This window comes from Lynx canadensis, chromosome C1 (genome assembly GCF_007474595.2).
Source record: "Lynx canadensis isolate LIC74 chromosome C1, mLynCan4.pri.v2, whole genome shotgun sequence".
Classification (NCBI taxonomy): domain Eukaryota; kingdom Metazoa; phylum Chordata; class Mammalia; order Carnivora; family Felidae; genus Lynx; species Lynx canadensis.
Genome location: NC_044310.1, coordinates 30,147,371 through 30,167,112, shown reverse-complemented (window position 1 = coordinate 30,167,112; position 19,742 = coordinate 30,147,371). Strand labels below are relative to the sequence as shown.

Below are 19,742 nucleotides of genomic sequence, written 5' to 3'. Positions count from 1 at the left end.
CTTATATAAGTCTGCCTTTATGTCAAATCTTACTGTCCATGCAAACAAGAGCAAACAAGAAAGGAGGCAGGCAGAACTTTTTGGTTTAGATTTAAGGTTGAGACAGTTGGTGATGACACTTAAACCTTTGAACTTAGGGATTGGAAGAGGTAAAAAAAATTCTTTCCCTTTACAGTGTGAAACTCAGTTCACCTTCTGTCTTTGCTGAAACTGGGGTATCTGCTCCCCTGTGGGAGACTGTCCTCCACTGGCTGCCAGCTCCTCCTCCACTTCCCTGAGCCACCCAGTCAGTTCCTCATAAGTAGACTGGAACTTGGTGGCCAGCTGCCGGGCTTGCTCTAAAGTTCGGAGGGCCTTGGAGCTGGTGACCGTGATGTCTGCATAGCGAGTCTTTATTCCGTCCAGTTTCTCCTGGATAAGCAATACCTCTTCACCTGTGGGGACAGTGCATAATTATTTATATTTAAGAGGATATGAGGGAGTCTCCTTTATCCCCCTTTCTTCGAAATGAGCTTAAATTTTATAGATGCTCTCTCCCTATGGAAGCAATTTCACCTAGAATCCCACACTATGGGAAGTGGGAGATAAACCTTCCAACTGATGAAAGAAGCCACTTCTGAGATTATTAAGATCTGAATTCAACTGCAAGTTTTCTAAATGGTCCCAGCACCTCTTGGTGAATGCTGGCCTTGGACATACTGGAGAGCAGGGGGAGTCATCATCTATAACCAAATGTGAGATAATATCTTTTAGTTTTCAAAAGATTTAGCAGGAAACAGGACCCCAGGCTGCCAGCCTCCAGGAGCACATGGTAATACAACCAGTAAATAAATACTGAACTTCTTCTACGTACAAGAGTAGTGGCTAGTGCAGGATGTTTATTTCCCTGGACATGTGCTTGAGTGACTGCAGAGGTGCTGAGAGATGCACTTTTCAAAGTACCTGTGGTTTGTTTTAGAAGAGCCTGACCATTTTTAATAGCTTGATCTACATTCTTCTTTCTATTAATGATTCTTCATTTAGAGCCTGAAAGGAAAGAATAGCATGAATTTTAAAACTACAGCACAACAAAGGGAAAGAAAGGTGAGACCTTTAGGAGACCAAGTTTAAAGTAAAGAGACAAATACCAGTTTAGTTTATACCTCAGTTATGTTATTCCTTATCTCTTTGGTTACCCTATTTATTACTCAAAAACAATTAAATCTGATACTTATGGGCAAGCTAATCCCTTGCACCGGATAAGAAGAGATTAGGATTAAATCAGTTTTACCAATCTACTGGTACCAAACCTGAGCCCAAGAAAGGCAGATGTAGAATTCAGCAAAAATGTCTACTGTGTCCAAAACCAAGACTCAGAAAGTTCAAGAGAAGAAAGCAAGAACAGGCTGAGTTAAACCAGGATCATGGTTAAAAATTCTTAATATTTGAAGTCAATGAATCAGAAGAATCTTAGATTATTTAAAACAACAAAACAACTGCTTTGCCTATTTTTACTACCCTTAAAGAAATTTCATAAAAATGAGATGAAAAGAGAAAATTGTTCTTTCCATTAAGATGACAAATAATCCTTGGAATTTGGGCACATAAATTCTAGAAATATTTTAGAAGTTACAGCTACATGGTCAAACCTAGGGCGATATTTAGGTATTCTGGCTTTGTCACATTACACTCTCTTTCATAAAACTTCTCAGATGGAAACTGAGTGATACATTACCTAATGATGTAAAACATGAGTTGGAACTGAGATGGTCCCTGACTGTACTCTGGATCATCTTCTAGAATTATTGACTCAGTTTGTTAAGTTCGAGTATTTCCATGGACTCATCAAAAATAGATTAGTCCTTAGCAACAAGTCTATAACTATGTGCTTATGTATAAAATGAAGTCGAAATGTTTGGAATAAAAGAGAAAGAAATGAAGAGAAACATGAATCAGAATTACAACATAACTTAGTAACATGACCAATAAAAATGGAAAACATGAATACCAGGTGGTCAGCATGCTGTTTCTGCAGGACATCCTGTCTGTAATCCTTACGAACACTGAACTGAGTTGTCTCAACCTCAGCCAGCCAGTGAGCACCTCCACCTCATCCTCCCCGAACAGTATAGCGTTACACAGTGCCTGTTCAAGCAGGGCTGCTTTCCGACAGCCCCAGTCTTGAATCCACTGTATGGGCTGCAAGGAGTCTAGCTCCTGACAGCACACCCTGTTCTGCAGAGCAATGTCAGGGGGGAGGAGATTGCCCAATTTTGATGCCTGGTGCACATCTGTTGCATGGCTTTCTATTTCTTCCTCCAGAGCCTGGAAATCCAGATGGAAAAAATGAATAACAGAAACAAATAAATGAAAAGTAAACATGAAACAATGAATAACAATGATATAATAAATTAAATAATAGAAAAAGTTCACCTACCAAAGGGCAAAAATAATATAAAAAGTGAGAACAAAAGCTGTTTTTTTTCTGATGGCAGCCTATTAGTCAATTGTTATTTTTACTTCAAGGATGTGACTATGTCAATGAATAATTTGACCATAGTTCAAATTAAACTTTAAAATATCCCCCCCCCAAAACATATCTTCTAGACTGCTATAGGCAGTTAACTTCTGAGATTTCTGACTGCAGTGCTGTGTTCTAATTTATGACAACTCCTCCCTACCTTGTGCCGGATGATCTGCTGCTGGATTTTGGCAGACTGAGTGCCAACAGGCTCTGAGTTAGCAAGCTTTTTCTCCGTGACGGACAAGAAGTCAGAAATAGGCTCAGCTGTCTCATGGAATTGTTTGGCCAGAACCAGGATATCTTCCAGCTGTTTTTGCCTACACAAATATACAGAACAAGCCGCTCAGGCAAAAAATCACATTAAGACTGATAATAGTACTATATCCAGTAAAAGACCAATCTTCAGGTACATTTTAAGTATCAATAGTAAACACGACACATATACGTAGCACTTTGTGGTTTTAAAGTTTTTCATAAGCATTGCCTCATAACCTTGTAAAGTAGGCAGAATAATCTCACTATGACAAAACAGAAAGCTAACTCTGAAGGCTTAAAGATTTGTCCAATTCACCCAGTGAGTAGTTAACAGTGCAAAGAGGACTGTAATCAGGCCTTCTAATGCTCTTTCTCCTAAGGGACAGAGCACATGCATCATCTGAACATAAGACCAAAATAAAGTTTAAAGGCATCAAAAAAATTATCAGTTTTCATCTCTTTCTCCCTGTCACTGCTACCTTCACTGTGAGTTAAGAGAGCATATGAGGAACAAATGCAGACTATGAGCTAGAACTTCTTCCCCATTTCCCCAGCTCCAGTGATTTCAAGCACCAGAACATAACTCTGAATCCAGATTTAAGGCAAAGAAAATGACCTCAGAGTAGCTGAATTTGCCAACACACATGGCAGTCAAAAGAACTGTAAACTTCACAGCTCACTTAGAATTTTAAGTCCTGATTAATATAACATCCATACTAAGCTTAGATTTCAAGATACTAAGCTGCAGATTAAAGGCAGCTAATTACAAAGGGGAGAGGAAGCCTGATAGAGAAAAGAAAGAAAAACCACCAAAGAACTGGATTAGCACACAGGTTAATAATAAAAGGCCATAATGATATCTTTTGGATGATTAAGAACAGACTAAACGCGACATCATTTAAAAAGGTCTGGGTATATGATGCACTTTAGTTCAACAAACCTTTACTGAACATCCACTTTGTGCTAGGTTCTATGCTGTGTACCCTGGACAAATTTATTTTAATAAGAAATGATTTAGAGGTGCCTGGGTTGCTCAGTTGGTTGAGCATCCAATTCTTGACTTCAGCTCAGGTCATGATCTTGGTGTTGTGGGATAGTGCCCTGCATCAGGCTCTGTGCTGAATGTGGAACCTGCTTAGGATCTCTGTCCCTCTCCCTCTGCCCCTCCCTAACTTGTGTGCGCGCTCTAAAAAAAAAAAAGAAAAAGAAAAGAAAACAAATGATTTAAACATAAAGAATTACCATTTTAATGATCTGGAAATTCAATTATGTTTAAATATAAAGAAAAACATATTTCTAGATACTATTTTAATTTTTTTAAGTTTTATTATTTTTTAACGTTGAAGAATATGAAGCTTTTTTTTTTTAAACAAAGTAAACTCTAGGCTCAAAGTGGGGCTCGAACTCACAACCTCAAGAACAAGAGTCACATGCTCTTCCGACTGAGCCATCCAGGCATCCCTCTGAATGCTACTTTTAAATGTCAGTATGAAGTACAGAATAGTTTGTTTATGCCAGCCTTCAAAATACATCTTCAATTAATACAACTAAAACACATAATCTTAAAGATTATTATTAAACTAGTATATCATTAAAAAAAAAACTGGGGGCCCCTGGATGGCTCATTTGGTTGAGCATCTGACTCTTGATATTGGCTCAGGTCACGATCTCACGATCCTGAGTTCAAGCCCCGTGTTGGGCTCTGTGCTCTCTCAAAATAAATAAACTTTAAAAAAAAACTTGTCCCTGATTTCTAGGTTTTTCTGACTCATCTCTGGTTTTTGGAATCTGAAAGTTTGAAAAACAATGTAATAGGATTTAGGGTACCAAAGAGCAAAAATAATTCAGCGGTATAAAAAAATCCAATATTAAAGAATCTAAATAAAAGTCTTTAGGATATCTGGAACAAATGAAGCTTCTCTTGGTATTTCTCTTTAAAATATTGACCCAGAAACTGTGTTAGGTTAGGAGGATGGAAGTGGGCAGAAGGAAAGAGTCATAAAAAGATACATTAGAAACAAATCAGCACTTTAATGAGCTTATGGGGCCTATGAAATAAGTATATAAAATAATGACAATACAAGGTACAAACAAAGAATTACAGCAGTGAAGAGGAAAATGAAGGTATTCCATCCTTGGGGAATAAAAAAATTTCATAGAAGAAGATAAACAGCATGCTTTCTCTCTCTTGTGTCACGGAAGACACAACACTATCAGTAAAGACAGAATTAGGAACTGACAGAAGATACCTAAGTATATGGTATACTTTACCAATAATACGAGGAGGAGGAACGTGGAAACAGAAATGTAGATTAGGATAGGGTGGGTGATGGGTATTGAGGAGGGCACCTTTTGGGATGAGCACTGGGTGTTGTATGGAAACCAATTTGTCAATAAATTTCATAAAAAAAAAAAAAAAAAAAGAAATGTAGATTAGGGCCAAATAACTGAAGGCTTCAAATATTGGGTTAAAGAGTTTAGATTTTGTTTTATAGGCAACAGGGAGTCATTAAATTTCTGAGCAAGGCAAAGGGGAAGCCTGAGGGTAAGTGGCCATAGAGTGATGAGTGATTAGTTCATTAGGAAACTACCTCACATTGAGGAGCCCAAGTCACGACCTGAGGCAGGTGAGTAGGAATTAGAGAAATGGATGAATAGAAAAGACACTAGAGAAGTAAAACGGACAGAATTTAGCATCCTGACAGATGTGGGACACAAAGGAGTGGGGGAGAAAGGGTAAAAAATGGGATTAAGGTTTTAAACCCAGGTAACTGGAAGGCTAATGATACTATTAATGATTACGCCCAGGTAACTGGAAGGCTAATGGTACTATTAATGAAAATGGACAAAGAAAAAAAAGCAGTGCTATCTGTAAATAAAAATAAGTGTAATTAAAAAAAAATAAACTGAATTCTTTCATTTTTGTTTCTCCCACAAACATGGGGGACAATACTTTGCAACTCTGATAAGAAATCAGCACACTGTGGGCCAGTGTAGAAGAGGGAATTATGACAACTTCTGCTGGCTACCTAGAGAACTGAAAGGCTACAACCATAACTCATCACCTACACTACTCTCATACAGATTTCTAATTGGTGAGCATTTCTTTTTAAAACTGGGGACAGCATAAACTAAAAGACCTTCATGTGACATACTAAGCTGAAGTGATGCTGGGGTATAGCTATGGAGAGAGAAAGCACTTCCTCAGAGGAGAAAAGTATACTGCCTATTTTTGGCCACTTATTGAAGACTGGTCATGCACCTGTCTCTCTTTTTAATATTTTATTTTTATGTTTTTATTTTTTATTAAAAAATTTAAAAAAATTTTTACATTTATTCAGTTTTGAGAGACAGAGACAGAGCACAGTGGGGGAAGGGCAGAGAGAAAAGGAGACATAGAATCCGAAGCAGGCTCTAGGCTCTGAGCTGTCAGCACAGAACCTGACGTGGGGCTCGAACTCACAAACCGTGAGATCATGACCTGAGCCGAAGTCGGACGCTTAACTGACTGAGCCACCCAGGCACCCTTATTTTTATGTTTTTAAAGTAGGCTCCACACGAACGTGAGGCTCGAACCCACGACTTCAAGATCAAGAGTTGTGTGCTCTCCCTACTGAGCCAACTAGGCGCCCCTATTCATGCATCATGTCCATATATTGAACAGAATCACAGACTAGGTCCTGGATGCAAAAACATCTAATATTGGGATAAGCTATCAGAAAAGAAATATGGTAAATTTAAATTCCAAGTATCAAAAGTATTATTTATAAATATGAAGGGGAAAAATCTGTTTCGAAAACTCAGAAAATAACTTGGCTGGATTGTAGGCGTCTGTGTCTGTCGGTTTGGAACCATGATTGTATCACAGCAGAACAGCAACACGGAGCAATGAATCTTCCAGTTCTGAGAAATTCATGGAGTAGCTGAGGCTCATTTCCTGAGAGCTACTGTGATTATGAGGATCATCTCCAAGAACGTATTCCTCTTCAAGATAAAAGCCATTACACACCTTCCAGAGCTCTCTATGACTCATCCAGGACCTTACAGAGCACTTCAAGTTAAAAACTGGACAAAAAAAACCCTTGTCTGACCCATTCCTCAAAACCCCTTTGCCCTTACCTGGCTGCTGCCTTGTTGAGTAGTCCAGTCCATCTACTTTCAAGACCCTCCAACTGTGTAGTGATTTTCTCTCTATCAGCCAGCTCAGCAGACTGGGCTATTCTGCCTCCTTCTGCTTGAAGCATATCTACTGTGGCCTTTCGATCATCAAGGAGCCGCTGGAGCAACTAGTGCACACAGTGTTGAAGGAGAGTGAAAAGTGATAACACAATGTCACTTTGAAATCTGAAATAAGGAAGAAAATACAAGCGAAAGATCCCCAAACCCCCACCCCACCAAATCCTAAACTGAGTTGAATAATGGTAGCTTTTTTTTCATCCAGAGGCAAAAACGTGAGATGCAGCATAGCTCCTAGCACCAGCATAAACTTCACACTCTTACATTTTTAAATAGAGGGGTGACAGTCATTATGCGACTAATAGGGAACTTAGTTTGAATCAGGAGAAAAATGCACTAAAAGGGAAATTAAACCAAGCCAAAAATACAGACAGCACCTTATACATGACACACAACATTATTCAGAATATTGCTGACCCTGAAAACTCCAAAAACCTTGTAAGAAAAAGCTGTGCATGAAACACTGGAGTAGAATACACGAATAAATACACCGAACTACTGTTCGGTCCAGTGTGTGCCACAGTAAATTGGTAGACTGAAGTAAGATGATGCAAATCAACTTCCACCTTTCTTTTCATGGATTCCTACTAAAACTCCTGAATACTCCTAAATGAGCCAATGTGTTGTCTGCCACTCCCTACGGCTGTTACAGTTCACTGTCCCAACATTCTCACTTACCTTCTGTTCTTGGATCTGTGCTTTCACCACTTTATACTCGGCAGATGGAGGTTTCTGATTGGCTATGAGCTCCTCAGTGTCTGCCAACCAGCTGAGCAATGGCTCCAAGGCATCTTGAAACTTCCCGCAATGCAACAAAGCCTCCTGCAGTTGTGCAATTCTTTGTGCAACCTGTATCACAGATGCAGAGGCTCGTTGTGAGAGAGGAGAGAGCTTTTTAAATGACTACTGACCCCCCTTTCCTAATTATATTTTCCAACTGCTGAATCTGTATTTGCATTCAGGTTGCAGGGAAACCTACAATTGAGATGTGCCTTTCTAAGCCCTCCATTCCCAATGCACTAGAGTTAGCCCCTCGCCACTCGCCTTTTTGTTCAGTGTGTTCCATCGAGCGTTGATCTCTTCCATGTCATGTTCCAAACCCTGCACATCACAGTTTTTTCCGGCACTCTGAATCAACCCCTGGCCGAGTCCATTCACCTGCTGTAGCTTCATCTGAAGAGGATCCACCTGTTCTTTCTGAAACATCTAGATAATTACAAGCCAAAGTTTTAATCTAAAGGTAGCAACCAGACCCTCTATACCACACAGTGACTGGTCATTCTTGGGAGATTTATGATTTAACAGAGGAGGAGCAGGAATAAAAAGAGAAAACAAGCCATTTGTATAGGGAACTATCAAGGAAACATGCGGTTTCATATTTCAGTACATCCTCCTATGGACAATTACAGAGAGTTATGGCACTACTTAGAGGTCTTTAACCCAATGACTCATGGTTGGTTGGTTTCTGCTTGCTTAATTTTTAATGCAAAAAGCTACAGAGGATAGAGAAAAATCAGCCTCAAGATATCATAAAATGTGCTGTCTATCAATCCTAAAAGAGAAGAGTAATACCAAATGACTAGTATTTAAGATTAAAAATACCTTGGGGAATACCTTTAACTGACCACTGATATATGCAACATTCTTCTCTGACTAGGACTCATAATTCAATTAATTAAAACATATTAATGTTGTGAAAAACACCAACCTCACAGTTTAATCCCCCTGTGGTCACTTAATTCCACTCTGTTCCAGGGCCACAGACCACACACTGCTAATAATCTTGAGACAGTATTCCCGAGATTACAAAGGGAAACGGGCCAGTAATATTGGGAAATGTCCTTACCAACTTCATACTCTGAGATGCAGATATACAGAAAGTATTTTTAAAATTATAATACTGTCTACCCATGTTCACCATTAAACAATGGAATTTTAAAACAATGTGAATAAGTGTAACAAACAATGCATGTTTCTCTCCCCTGCTGTTAATAAGATCCATTATGACTTAGAAAGTTCTAAAAGGAAACAAAGAGAAGATAATACTTTGACACTGTAATGGTATTAAAGAAAAGAATGAAATAAATAATTGTCCCTAAGATCAGATTCTTCTCAATTATCAGAGGATAAAATCAGCCACATTCCACACATTCCCCATAGATCCAATGTGGATTTATTTCTATTTTTTTTCTTCTATAAAATGTTCCTTCAGTTTCAGTGAGATAGGTGAGTCAATTAAAGCCAAAGAATGACAGAAAATGGAAGAGGACAAAAATGTAAAAGAAAGATATAAGTTTGGGTAAGATTAATTTTGACTTATATGAGACTATAGTTCACACTTGAAGCAGGAAACTTGTTCTTGAAAGAATGGGTTATGATGGCTGGATAAGCGAGTCACCAGGGAGGAAAAGCCCCAGGGAACACTAAAAAAGGAAGGTTACAAAGGTAATTACCAGTGGGCTTCATTTTATACTATAATTTGATTACACCATATTTTGTTAGGCAACACTACAAGGCGGTTCAGCTAAAAATGACTGTTTCCCCAACAACAGGGTTCCCAGAAAAGGCAAGCGCTAGGATTCCATTTTCTACTAAAGATGTTTTTTCACTGCAGAAAAATCAAAGCAGAGGGGGGAAAAAACAACTCCCATGTTTTAAGTTGCTTGGGTTCAACAAAATGGTGGTTGGTGATAGGGTGTGGGGGTTGGAAAGGCAAAGAAAGCAGAAAACAAAAGGTAAGGAGGGAAGATGTCAAGCCCACACTGAAGAGCACCCTTTTATCCAGTAAGCAAGTCTTGTCTCATACTGTGGCATTTAAATTCTTTCTGTGCTTTCCAGTATGGTAGCTAGCAGCTATTTAATGCTATTTAACTAAAAATTCAGTTTTTAGCCACACTAGCCACATTTCATGTGGTCAACAGCCATGTGTGGCTAAGTGCCTACTGTACTGGGCAACACAGATAGAGAGTATCTCCATCTTGGCAAGAAGCTCTATTGGACAAGCCATATAAATGACATAGAAAAGTAAAATATATTTAAATAGCTTAGTAACCTCTTTCATATAATAGAGTTAATTCTTTTTTAAGGAATTCCATTTACTTTGTCAGTGAACATTTCCTATAGAAACATCAGGGATTCCTTCCTCCATTTCTCAACCTCCACTCTATGGATTAATTTGAGAGGGAATGGGTGTTTCATCTTTTTCCAGAGTTTTAAAAATCTATGAGAGTACCTCTAAATAAATACTAAGTATTTATTTTGAACACAAATTAACAGAATGTTAAAGTAAATTTAAAAACAGTTGCTCCCTTCTCTCAACTCCCAAATAAAGCTGTTCTGCAAAATCAGTGCTTTTAGATGCATTAAAATTCCTACTCCTCAGTATTTCAATGGGGCTGTGCCATGTTATTAACCAACCAGAGCTGGCAGATATTTCCCAGAGCAGAATACTAGCAAAAATTACTGCAAGAGTGTAAGACGCAACTGGGACATAAAACAGAAAATTTCCCAAAGAACTTCTTACAACAGTTTTATCTTTGGTAATACCACATTCTCCTAGTTTTTATCCTGCCTGATCCTTTTTTTTTTTTTTTTTAAATTTCCTTTATTCTCTTCCTCCTTCTCTTCTAGAGAGATGTTAGTCTATGGGTGTGGGGATCAGGGAAGGATGTCAGTTCTGGGCTCTCTTCTTGGCAATTCCATCCATTCCCACATCTTTAAATATTAACCATGATGCTTATGGCTAAAATGTGTGTGTGTATGCCCATCCAAGTACTTTAATACTGGCATATGAATGAAATCACGGTACCTCAAAACTTCTCCCTTTCCTCTCCCCTAAAAACTGTTTTTATCTACATCAACAATTTACTACTGCCCCCATCTGCTCACTTGTACAAACTAGAATCGAGAAGCCAACCCTGATAAACACCCCTTTCCTTCTCCCTCCTTCTCAACATAAAAGCCATTATCAGGTCTTGTTGATTCTACATCCAACACACACACACACCACGTATGTATACATATATGTGTGTATATATAATATATATATTATATACATACATACATGTGTGTATATACACACGCATACATACACACACACACACACACACACAAATATATATTGTATCCAACCATCTTCAAATCCAGTGACATCTCTCCAGTTCAAGCCATCTGGCCAACTGCAGTAACCTAGCAGGCCTTTCTACTGTCCTTGATCTCCTATAATGCACTCCACATACAGCAACCAGAGTGATTTGTTTTTGAAAACCATTCAGTGTTTTCTATATTTCATGCCAATCATAAGACAAACTAATAAAATATAAGACAAAATAAATCTGAGATTTATAAACCCCAACGTTGAGAATGTTTACTGTCTGTGCAGACTGGTTTGCTCTATCTTCAAGCTGTGAGTAATGTTTTAAAAATGTAAATGAAATCCTTTCGCTCCCCTACTTAAAATCTCTCAACAGCTTCTCATGGCTTTTAAAGTATAGATCCTTTTGAAAACTTCTTAGTCCCTGCATCATCTGGCCTCTTCCTACCTCCCCAGATTTACTTCAAGGCCCTCTTCCAGAACCCTTGCTTACTGTGGGCTAGCCACTTGGCCTTCTTAGAGTCCTAACATCCCAAAGTCTTCCCAGCTTCCATTTCCTTTACCTGGCATATTTTTCCCTCTGACTCTGCCTAAATAATTTCTAGGTATCCTTCAGGTTTCAGTTTTAAAATCCTTTCCCTGACACAATCAAAATGAAACATCCCTATTATGTATTACAGCCTTTATTTTTCATTCAAAACATTTGCTGTGATTTCTAACTACATATTTGTGTCTCTTTTTTTAAAGGTTCCCCCCCCCCCCCCCAGTAATCTCTACACTCAGTGTGGGGCTCAAACCCACCACCCTGAGATCAAGAGTCACATGCTCTTCTGACTGAACCAGCCAGGCAACCCTGTATTTGTGTCTTTTTGCTCAATATTTGCCTCCATTACTGTAGCAGAAGTTCCACAAGGGGAGGGACTATGCCAATTCTATTCACTGCAGGAGCCCCAATACCTGGCACAGAGTAGGTACACAATAAATATTTATCCAGTGAATGAATGAATCCTTGTATAGAAATGGTATTAGGGAAGGCAAACAAATTTAGGAAGGTTCTGCTGATTAGCTGAGCATTCAAACACTGAACTAAGATTGTGAGGCTTCCCAACTTTTGCTGTAAAAGACTTTCTTGGCAATTTTGAATGTTATAGAACCCCTAGTTTTATACCAAAGATTTTTTTTCTTCCATTGAACCAGTCTCTGGAAATAAAACTAAGGAAGTCTGCAAAAGAGAAAAGGGTTTAAATAACCACAGACTGCTCTTAGTGGGTCTGAATTCCACTATAGGGATAGTAAATAAGTTCTAGCATTTTGCTTCTTCCACCGAATTTTCTTGTTAATGCTATTAGAAAGTTTATATCTATTTTAACCATGTATACATGTGTATATTTGTATATACACATACACACACAGCGTTTAAACTACATTTCAGGTATGATCACTTACTGAGTTCTAAGTGTTTACGTATTAAAATGACGGGTTCAGTTGCCTCTAGGAACCATTTGGGAAGAAATGAAATCCATACATCTCTCATCTTGGAAAAACTTTTTCTCTCAATAATATTTCACTGGTCAGAAAAATCTGTATGCTCATGTTACCACTATAATATTTGTTTTGTTTCAATAAAAGTTTTCAAAATAGCCTCTCTACATTCTTATTGGTTAATGTCCCGGTTGGGGTGATGGTTTAGATTTCTTTTGTACACAAATGCAGGCATTTGCTTGCTTCCATAAAGTAACCATACTTCAAAGATGGACAACTGTACAGCTGGGCTACCACTGTCTTCTCCTGTTGTTTGTATCAGGCAGTATTTCATAAATGATTACCCCCCTGGAGCTGGAGGAAATCCTCAGAAATTACCTAGCCCCATTTACTCATTTTGTAGATGAGAATCTGAGACTGATATTAAGGGTTTCTCTGATTTTTTTTCCTTTAGGCAGATTTGATCAGCTCTTTACAAATTTAACACCTGTATTTCATTGATTATTGCTGTAGGCTTTATACAAAAAAATATTCTGTTTAATCAAGAATGCCTGTGACTTTGGACAAGTTATTGGGATCCCAGTGTCCATTTCGAATTTAGTAAAACTCAGAAAAGGGAATCAGTCCAACAATCTGAAAGCTTGATGGGATGCTACCTTACAAAATAGGTGGTGAAGCCCAAGGTGGACACCACCACCACTCAGCTAAGCAGGGGATCTGTAGCAAAGTTGGCCACTTGTGGCCCGCAATCAAAATGACTTTTCATCGCTGGTAGCTGCAGATTTAACTGGTGCTCTAGCCGACAAAGCTGCCCTGAAAGGCTCTGCAATGGGGTGGATGTGAGAACCCATCTTTCTTGTAGCATCCACAGATATTCAGATGGATATTCACTCATTCATTCAGTCTGTCACAGTGAATGCCTATTACAAGGCAGGCACGGTTTGGGGCCCTAGGGATGGTATCAAATCAAAACCACCTCTGTCTCTGTACTCAGTAATCCCTGGCTATATTAGATTAGATGAAACTTCCAATTCCTTCATTCCTTACCATTGCCCAAATGACACCGGGGCAGTGAACTATAGAAAGCTGCCAATCTTAAAAGTCTTTGACTAGGACTGCTCAAGGATGTGAACACTGTTCCGGGTGGTTTCTAACACATTTCCGTTCTCTGACATTAAGAATTGCAGAACCATGGAGCTCAGACAGAATGCAGGAGGACATTCAGCCCATTCATGGATCAGGAAACAAGAGGTCCAGGAAAAAGAGTGACTTGCTTCAGGACACAAAGTTTGACAAGATAGGTAAAATACCTCTATTTTTCATAAACCTTATTATGCCTTATTCTGGCTTTAAGAAACACACATTTGTATTAAAAAGCTGTTATTCACACATCTAGATACCACCTTCACCCAAACCGTTTTGGTGAATTCTTTCAACTAACCAACACAGCTATGTGGGAGAGAAAGGGGGAAGATATCAACAGTGATTTCCACGGGTTATCAGGTTATCCTCACAGGGTTCTGCCTTAACAAATGCACAAACTAGAGACTCAGGACATCTAACTAATTTGCCAAGTGGCTAACTATCTCAGGTGTCTCTCCAAAGCCCTCACCCCCACTCCTCCCTCACTGCTGACATCACTAATTAAAGAGCAGCCTCTTGATTTAGGACAGAACATGGTCACTGTAATCTTCAAAAGCAGAATCATCTGTTCCAGCTAATAATCTTTTCCAAAATGCAAACCAACAACTATTGGGCTCAGTTTATAAATACAAATTGTAAAGTTTTTCACCAAATGAAAGTAAGACATATTTTGTGCATAAATGCAACAGAAAGACCAGAATAGTCCAGTGCCCCAAAGAGAACCAAAGAAAGGATTATCTGTGCCCTTTCTAATCACTACCAAGGGAACTTGCACATCTCACTTTACTCCCCAGATCCTTTCCCAACAAAATGAGCAACAATTACCTCATTTGAATTTAATTCATCAGTTGCAGCCAGAGGCACTTTCCCATGCAGCACTGTGCCAGTCACCTCTTTTATTTCAAATCCTGAGGACTCAAGGTCCCCCTTAATCCACATTCTAGCAGGGGAAGCCTCTTCTAGAACAGGAGTTCCTTCTTCTGAGATAGGCACAGAATCAGTGTGGGCAGTATCTCCCAGGAGGGGTGCACCAGCAAGGAACATTTCCTCCATAGCAGGCAGTGCAGTAGCTGGGGCTGCAGGCTCCTCTGGGGTGGGCACTCTATCAGCTGGGGCTGCAGGCTCCTCTGGGGTGGGCACTCTATCAGCTGGGGCTGCAGGCTCCTCCGGGATGGGTACTGCAGCAGCTGGGGCTGCAGGCTCCTCCGGGGTGGGCACTCTATCATCTGGGGCTGCAGGCTCCTCCGGGGTGGGCACTGCAGCAGCTGGAGTGGCAGGCTCCTCCGGGGTGGGCACTCTATCAGCTGGGGCTGCAGGCTCCTCCGGGGTGGGCACTGCAGCAGCTGGAGTGGCAGGCCCCTCTGGGGTGGGCACTGCAGCAGCTGGAGTGGCAGGCTCCTCTGGGGTGGGCACTGCAGCAGCTGGGGCTGCAGGCTCCTCCAGGGTGGGCACTCTATCAGCTGGGGCTGCAGGCTCCTCCGGGGTGGGCACTGCAGCAGCTGGAGTGGCAGGCCCCTCCGGGGTGGGCACTGCAGCAGCTGGAGTGGCAGGCTCCTCTGGAGTGGGCACTGCAGCAGCTGGGGCTGCAGGCTCCTCCAGGGTGGGCACTCTATCAGCTGGGGCTGCAGGCTCCTCCGGGGTGGGCACTGCAGCAGCTGGAGTGGCAGGCCCCTCTGGGGTGGGCACTGCAGCAGCTGGAGTGGCAGGCTCCTCCAGGGTGGACACTGCAGCAGCTGAGATGGCAGAATCCCCCAGGGCAGGCACTCTATCAGCTGGAGCAGCAGGCTCCTCCGTGGTGGGCACTCTATCAGCTGGGGCTGCAGGCTCCTCCGGGGTGGGCACTGCAGCAGCTGGGGCTGTGGGCGCCTCTGGGGTGGTCACTCTAACAGCAGGGGTGGCAGGCTCCTCCGAGGTGGGCACTCGATCAGCTGGGTTAATAGGCTCCTCTGGAGCAGGCACTGCAGAAGCTGGGGTGACAGATCCCTCTGGAATATCATCTCTCGTGGTAGCCACTGCAAACGGCTGGGGGGATAAGCCAGGATGTCCTCCTCTGTGGTGGCCACTGAAACAACTGGGACACGTGCCTCTGTGGCGGCCACTGAATCAACTGTTGTGTCCACCTGTGGGGCAGTAGCTGCAGCAGCTGGATGTCTGCCTCTGGGAGGAGTGCTGGCAGCATCTAGGGCACCTCTTCTGCAGTGGCACTGAGGCAGTCAGTGAAAGGCTTCTGTGGATGGGTGTCCATCCCTCCAAAACTGGTTCAGTACTACTAACCTTGGTAATTTGCTCCTCTAGAAAGAGATTTAGCAGTGAATCTGAATCTCTCATTTCTGTCCTCCCCTCCCTCTGATGATGCCACAGTCAGCTTGGGCTTTGTCTCATTCACAGTTTCCAAGCCATCTCTGCTAGGTCTTGGTCCTTCAACCAGCAGGGGCAGATTAAGACCATCTGACTCTGTGCACTTCCTCTGGAGAGCTTGGAAGATCTGCCCTGTGAAGGCTCTGTGAAAATGTGCTGGGGCTTGGTCCTCCGAAAGCTTGGCTTCATTACCCAGCTCTTGCACCTCACCATCCTCATCCAAACTTTCTCCTTGGACAATTCTAAGGGTCCATGGTTCCCAAGGAAGCCAGATTGTTACTTTCTTGATTAATAGCTCCTTTTTCACTTTCCAAATGAATCTCATCTGTTCGTAAATATGAATCATGCGATAACACCTCTACTTCAGATACTGAGGTAACATCTGTTAGTTCATAGCTAAAAGCACAACTGAGGGGGACCCTCTCAACACACTCCTCAAAATTCCCCTCAGTGTGACCGCAGTCTACCTGGGACAGATTGCCATTTTCTTTGGCCAGCTCAGCTACAAAGCCTAGTAAGTCTTCTGGATGAGAAGCCCTATGATCAGAGTTGGGCAATCCTCCTGGGTCCAGCTTTCCCAGAGACTCCAGATCTCCTGGGTTTCTGAACTTAAATTCCCCTGCAGTCTTGGGGCTAGAAGGCACTTTGTCATGCTCCTCCTCACTAACAGTGGAAGTGTCTCCCACGGTATCAGAGTGGGCAGTAAGTTCCACAGCATTAGGCACCTGAGAAGAATCCAGGGCATTAAAATATTCACAATCCAATCCAGTATCAGAGTCTTTCACCCTTACATTTAAAAGGCCTATGTGTTCCTCTTCTAAGTCAGTCCCTGGAAAATGACTAATTACAAGTGAATTTTCTGCATCCTGGGATGGGGCCAGCCCTTCAGAAGAGGCTTGCTTCTCCAGTTCAACTAGAGGAGTTACTCCTTCTTCACATAAACACTCTTTTTCAAGTTCAAGAAACATCTGCACTGAATCTGTGTCAGAGAGCTGCTCTGAATCAATAGGACCAACAGTATATTCTAAATCAGAAACAAGACCCTCCAGCCCCTGAGCAGTTCTATTTGTCAGCTCACCTACAGCACTCTCACCTGTGAAAACACAACTGTAATCAAGAGGTGTATCCTTGAGAACAGAAGCCAAATGTTTCTTAGCCAGCTGTAGGTCATCAGAGCAAACCTGACTGAGAGCTAGGTGGTCAAAAGTCCTTATGACAGCAGCTGAACAATCCGCTCCATCCTCTGCCACCGCTACAGTGTTTGCTTGTTCTTTTTCTTCAAAAATATCTGCCAGGCTGTTCTTTTTCTCATCTGCCATTAGAAAAGTCTTTCCTCTCTCTGACAGTTTCTCTTCCTCCCACTCCTCCTCAGCTTCCATCATTATCCATCGCTCATCCTCCTCAAACTTTAGCTCAGACTCTGTTTTCTCTCTCAGGCTGGGAGTTATGAGAAAATGCAATTCTGGATCCAACAGCTCCTCACTCAGGCAAGGGGAAAGAGGTGGCATTTCCACAGTGCAAGCTGTGTCCCCAAGGGGGTGCTGCTTCTCAATGAAGCCTCCCTTAGCTAAACTTTTCATGGCTCTGGGCCAGGTTGCACTTGAGAATCTGTGTTCCTGCATTACATCTGTGTTACCACTTGCTGCTGCAGCTTCTGGTTCTAGAGGCTGGAATTCACGGGGAGAGTGCTCACTGGGCGGCTGCAATCTGAAGTCTTGGCACTCTCCACTTAAGTTTTTCAAATCCTGCACTTCTGGAATATCTATGGATTTGGACACATGTTCCAGAGTCACTGACTCTGACTGAGGTTCCCTGTTGTCCAAATGACCAGAACTTTCTGTCAATGCGGAACTGGATTCCTTCTTCTCTTGCAAGGAAGGATTTGAAGCACCGGCTTCTGAAACCTCACTGAGAGAAGCTTCCATCCTTTCTGCAAATTCTGGGAAATTGGGTGGCATGAAAGACTTCCATGATCTCCTGTTAATATTATCTTTGCGTTCTGCATTTGGTCGCCTTCTGGGTGGAACAGGTGCTGACTTCTGCACATCACTGGTTAACTTTAGTGCATCAAATATTATTCTCTCATCCAGCTTTTTGCCTTCTGGTGCTCTCGATTCAAAAACATTAGATGCTGCTCCTAAGGTACCATTACTGGATATAGTACTTCCTTCCATCTTTTCCATGGTGCTTTTTGAAGTCTGATTAAGCTTTGACCCCTGGTCAATTTGTTCATTTATTCTCATTGTATCATATATAGATCTCTGTGGAACATAACAATCCTCTATATAGCCATCCTCTTCCTCTCCTTTCCCCAGGCAGGTGGGGTTCTGCCTTAAACAGTCTGGCCTGCTGAGTGGCTTACCCATACTTTTTCAATCAAGATGAAACATCAATCTTTTAAAAGTTTTTCACAGGTTACCCAAAAATGCATTCTGCAGAAGTTAAAAATCCTTTTACCAGTTCACAACCCAGGACCACCAACTGGATCTGCCCTCCAAAAAAGCCTGCAAGTCCAACTCTGAAACCATTCTGGGAGCTTCTAAGAGGAACAGTTTTTCCCTCACAGGCTAACAGCCTCATAGTTGCAGACAGATAAGCAGTATAATTTAATCAACAAATATAAAATAATTCCTTGTATGGCTTCTCTTGTGTGTGTTTTTAAGAGCACCGCTCTAATTCAGTCAGTAAAAAAAAAAAAAAAAAAATCATTTGATATTGCCCAGTCTTATTCAATACCTAGTTCCACTCACTTCTCACCCAGAGTTAGAAGCTTTATACCGACTGTGTCCCTTAGTAACAATGGCACAGCCTTCCCAGTCTTCAAGTATGGCCCAAGCTCCTAAGAATTCCTTTCATTTTATCCTCAGTTCCAGTCCTGGAGAGTCCAGCTGGTCTGAATTAGCCATTCGTCCTCCCTAGTTCGGGTGTTTGCATTTGAACTGGGCTGGTCGGCGGATATTCCTGCAACTTTAAACACAGGAAGTCCTTCATTCGGGGCCAGCTTGGGGCTTCCTGTCTCCAAAACATCATGGCATTGTTGTGGCTCCCAGAACAGCCCTGCGCTGTGGCCGCAAAACAAGGCGAGTGGAGCCCGGCGCCGGGCCTTTGAAAGGCCGGCAGGCTGCAGCGGCGGCCGAGGGCCGGTCGAAGGGCTCTCTCAGTGCGGCCCGCTCCCCCGCGCCATGCCGCGCGCCCTGAGGGCCAGGGTTGCCTCACCGCAGGCTGGCAGGTGGCTCCGGGCCGCGCCGGCCTCCAGTCCCGCGCTCAGGAAGTTAGTTTGTCCCTCCGGCAGCTGAGTCCCGCGTGCTGTGGGCGCCGCCTCCCCCGCCGCCGCCAGTCCCCGGCCCGCAGCCGCCGCGCCGTGGGCTGCATGTCAAGCAGCCGCCTCTATTCTCCGCCACCGCCGGCCCCGCGGCCCCGCCGTTCTCCCCGCCCGCAGCTGTCACGGTCCCGGCATGCAAAACTTCTGGCTGGGAACAAAAGGCTCCGCTCGGGCCGGGCGGGGGCGAGCCCTCCTCCCCCTCGCCGCGCGGCCCGCTCACCCGCCGCTCGCTGCAAGTGCTGGGCTGGCGAGCGGCTCTCCTCCCCCTTCCCCGCGCCGCCGCGCCGCGCCGCCCCGCCCGGGCAGCCCCCCTGGAAGCCCGGGAGCGCGACGCGGAGAGCCAAGGGGAG

General features: G+C 42.7%; 2 protein-coding genes across 2 annotated transcripts in view; both read right to left on the bottom strand.

Moving 5' to 3' along the window:
* Nucleotides 1–19,742, bottom strand: part of MACF1 (microtubule actin crosslinking factor 1) — a 230,379-nt gene that overhangs the window by 44,707 nt on the left and 165,930 nt on the right. The window contains 9 exon segments of the mRNA XM_032594263.1: nucleotides 193–434; nucleotides 943–1,011; nucleotides 1,014–1,026; nucleotides 1,988–2,076; nucleotides 2,079–2,304; nucleotides 2,661–2,820; nucleotides 6,878–7,044; nucleotides 7,673–7,843; nucleotides 8,039–8,200. Of these exon segments, the coding sequence (XP_032450154.1) occupies nucleotides 193–434; nucleotides 943–1,011; nucleotides 1,014–1,026; nucleotides 1,988–2,076; nucleotides 2,079–2,304; nucleotides 2,661–2,820; nucleotides 6,878–7,044; nucleotides 7,673–7,843; nucleotides 8,039–8,200 (1,299 nt within the window).
* Nucleotides 15,508–19,607, bottom strand: KIAA0754 (KIAA0754 ortholog). Its single transcript, XM_030325246.1, is given in 4 exon segments — nucleotides 15,508–15,901; nucleotides 15,903–16,055; nucleotides 16,057–16,315; nucleotides 16,317–19,607. Coding segments are annotated over 4 exon segments (2,844 nt in total). The 5' UTR covers nucleotides 18,437–19,607; the 3' UTR covers nucleotides 15,508–15,589.